The sequence below is a fragment of the Ornithodoros turicata genome, chromosome 1 (assembly GCF_037126465.1).
Source record: "Ornithodoros turicata isolate Travis chromosome 1, ASM3712646v1, whole genome shotgun sequence".
In the NCBI taxonomy this organism is placed as follows: domain Eukaryota; kingdom Metazoa; phylum Arthropoda; class Arachnida; order Ixodida; family Argasidae; genus Ornithodoros; species Ornithodoros turicata.
Window position 1 is genome coordinate 205,401,634 of NC_088201.1, and position 3,778 is coordinate 205,405,411.

General features: G+C 49.5%; 1 protein-coding gene across 1 annotated transcript; it reads left to right on the forward strand.

Moving 5' to 3' along the window:
- The first annotated feature begins 315 nt into the window (after window positions 1–315).
- Window positions 316–2,277, forward strand: LOC135393867 (uncharacterized). Its single transcript, XM_064624190.1, has one exon. The coding sequence runs from the start codon at window positions 316–318 to the stop codon at window positions 2,275–2,277; it is 1,962 nt and encodes a 653-aa protein (XP_064480260.1).
- The last annotated feature ends 1,501 nt before the right edge of the window (window positions 2,278–3,778 follow it).

Sequence of the window (3,778 nt, forward strand, 5' to 3'; positions counted from 1 at the left end):
TCCTTGAAGTCTTTGTTTACCTTCCTCCTGGAGACAGGCGACACAAAAAGGTTCGTCTTACAAGCCTCTTCTAGGGTCTTTGACCCCTTGGGATTCATGAGCCCGTTTACAATACGCGTGAAAAGACTATTTCAGCAACTCTGGATCGATGGAGTGGATTGGGATGCCAAACCTCCAGACCAAGCTCAGTTGGAATGAAAGGCGTGGTGCACAGAATTGCCCACTCTCCGTCTCGTCAGCGTGTGTCGACACGTTGGGATATACTCTTCGAACGGAGCCAGACACGTGACTCTTTATGCTTTTTCAGACGCCAGCATGCATGCGTACGGAGCAGTCGTGTACGCTTGCGCGCAAGAGCCACATTCAGATGTTAATCTACTGGTGTCCAAGTCCAGGGTTGCCCCTCTGGAAGAACTCACACTTCCCAGGCTGGAGTTGATGGGAGTGCTCGTGGCTGCAAAGCTCGTCAACTATGTTCGAACAGCCTTAGAGGACTGCGCAGTTGAATGCCATTACTGGACGGATTCGACAATTGTGCTCGCTTGGATCCGTCACCACCCGTCCCGTTGGAATCCTTTCGTAGCCCATCGAGTTTCAGAAATACGCACATTAAGCGATCCTGATATGTGGAAGCATTGTGTCGGTGAAGACAATCCCGCAGATTTGATAACCAGAGGTATCTCGGCACATCGCTTGGTGGAGGAGGATCTTTGGTGGCACGGTCCAAAATGGCTGAAGGATGATCCTTCTGAGTGGCCAAATGCCAATGGTTTCAACGACACTGACGCCGAGTTGCGAAAATCTTCCGCAGGGAAACAAAACGAACTCGTTCTCCAAGTCACTTCGCAATCCGTCGAAGCTATTATAGATGTCCAGAGGTTTAGTTCGTTGGACCGGCTTTTGAGAGTGACCGCATACGCCCTCCGTTTTACGTCAAACTGCAGGAACCTAAATCAGAAGTTAGGGGGACCTCTTTCTACGAACGAGCTGCACGAAGCGAAGTTTTATTGGGTCCGCGTTGTACAGCATGAAGTCTACGACCTCAAGAAAGGGAAACACAATTCACAATCTGTTCTCTTCAAAGATCTGCCGTTTTTTGAAGACGAACTACGAGTCATTCGGTTAAAGGGACGGTTGCAACACCTAGAAGATAGCGACCGAGTGAAGTACCCCATTATATTACCTGCCGAGCATCATTTCACCACCTTGCTTGTACAGTGGGCTCATGAGCGAGTGTTTCACGGAGGAGTGGAGTCAACCTTGGCGGAACTACGAGAACAGTTTTGGGTACAACGGGCTCGTCAGACGGTCAAGAAAGTTCTCAAGAAGTGCGCCTTATGTGCCCGATTTAGGGCTCGGAGAGTAGCCGTACCAACGGCTCCGCTACCTGGCTTCCGCGTAGCGGCAAGTGAACCCTGCCGTACTGCTGGGGTTGACTTTGCGGGTCCTCTGTATGGAAGACAGAGCACCAAGAAGTACTACATCGTCCTCTTTACCTGCGCATTAACGACGGCTGTACACCTTGAGCTCACATCATCTACTACAGCTGAAGCATTTCTCATGAGCTTAAGGAGGTTCGTGGCCAGAAGAGGTGTACCGACGACTATCTATTCGGATAACGCCCGCAGCTTCAAGCGAGCGGACAAGGAGCTGCGGGCACTCTGGAACATGACAAAGGATCTTCAGGTGAATGACTACCTGACACATCAAAACATCACCTGGAGATACATCTTGCCCGGAGCCCCCTGGTGGGGGGGCTGGTGGGAAAGACTCGTCCGGACAGTGAAGACTGCTCTTCATAAAGTTCTGGGCAAAACGTCGCTCGGCTTTGAAGAACTGAGAACAGTAATGACCGAAGTTGAGGCGGTAGTCAACTCCAGGCCACTCACATACGCTAGCTGCAGTCCGGACGACTCAAACGTACTATGTCGATCTCACTTTCTCGTGGGCAAGAGAGTTATCGCCCTGCCGACGCAGCCAGCAACACAGTACGACGACCACAATCAATCAACGAGAGGTCAACTGACGCGAAAAATGCTCTACAGAGAAAAGTTGATGCAGCACTTTTGGAGACGCTGGAGACGCCAGTACCTCTTGCAGCTCCGGTCAGCACATCATTTTGATTCTACGTCCTCCAAGAGGCTACTACCTGGCGGCTACTACCTGGTAACGGTCTGGGATGGTTACTTTGTTCAGGGCTCTATAATCGCCACACGGGCGCCAATCTCCGGTCTTTTTCGGAACGAGGTGGAGTGGAGATGCCCAAGTGCTGGATGACGGTCGAATCAGTCCGCGCTCCAGCATATGTTGAAATTCCTGCCGAGCGACGCGAAGCTTCTCAGGAGCGAGGCGGCGAGCTCGAGCGTATACCGGAGGCCCTGTCGTGGCAATGTAATGCTGGACGTCGTGCTTGACTGGGCGTTCGGTGTTGGGGGACGGTGCGAGGTTTGGAAAACTTCGGACGATAGCTTCAAATCTAGATTTGGGAGCTGGGCGGACCAGTACGGGACTTAGCATAGATGGAGAAGACGGAATGCCATACACTGTAAGGTTCGTCTGAGTGTCCAAAAGGCGGCGTCGGTTCATATCGACGAGAAGGCAAAAAAAATGTGCCAAAAAATCGGCGCCAATGATGGGATGCACGTTCAACGACAGACCATCTTGTTCGTTTGGAGACCACAATCCGAGAAGCGTTTGTTAGGCGGAGTCACTGTGCCTCTGTATTCTTCGATTTAGAAAAGGCATATGATACCGCTTGGAGGTATGGGATCATCCAGGATCTATACCTTTTAGGGATACGAGGCCGGCTTTTACGCTGTATCATTAACTTTCTCCAAGATCGAACCTTCAGGGTCCAACTGGGCAGCACTCTATCACAACCATTTCTTCAGGAAAATGGAGTTCCTCAGGGCTCCGTGCTCAGTGTGACATTATTCATTGTGAAAATGAACTCCATAGCCACTGCAATTCCTCCGTCTATATCGTATTCGTTGTACGTTGATGACATTCAAATTTCATACTCCTCTGCAAATTTGGCAACTTGTGAGAGGCAACTACAACTGGCGATAAACAGACTGGTTAAATGGGCAGACCAGAACGGATTCAAGTTCTCCTCAGAAAAGACTATCAGTGTTCTGTTCACGAGAAAAAAGGGACTATTTCCGAACCCTACACTTTACATGAATGGTGAGAACATTGCTGTCCGAGAAGAACACAAATTTCTGGGAGTGGTATTTGATAGAAAGCTTACGTTTTTGCCGCACATCAAGCAACTAAAAGCAAAATGCATAAAGTCTTTAAGTCTCATGAAAGTTATCGCTCACAAGTCTTGGGGAGCAGACAGAACAACCCTCCACAAAATATATGCATCAGTAATTCGGTCGAAGATGGACTATGGTTGTATTGTTTACAGTTCTGCTCGTACATCAGTCCTCAGGTTAATTGACCCAGTACACCATCAGGGCCTCCGGTTAGCACTTGGAGCTTTCCGCACCTCACCAGTGGAAAGTTTGTACGTCGAGTCTAATGAGTGGTCTCTGGACAGACGACGGTCTTACCTTACTATTCTTTATAGTCTTAAAGTCAAAAGCCATTGTCAGAATCCCGCCATGCTTTGTGTCCAAGGCACACGGCTTCAGCGACTATTTGTAAACAGACCATCAGTGGTACGGCCTTTTAGCATGCGAGCCTTGCAGTATCAAGAGTTTTATAACTTTTTCTATCAGGACTCCTGGATCCTAGAACAGGGTGACGAATGTGCTCCTTGGCAATCACAGCC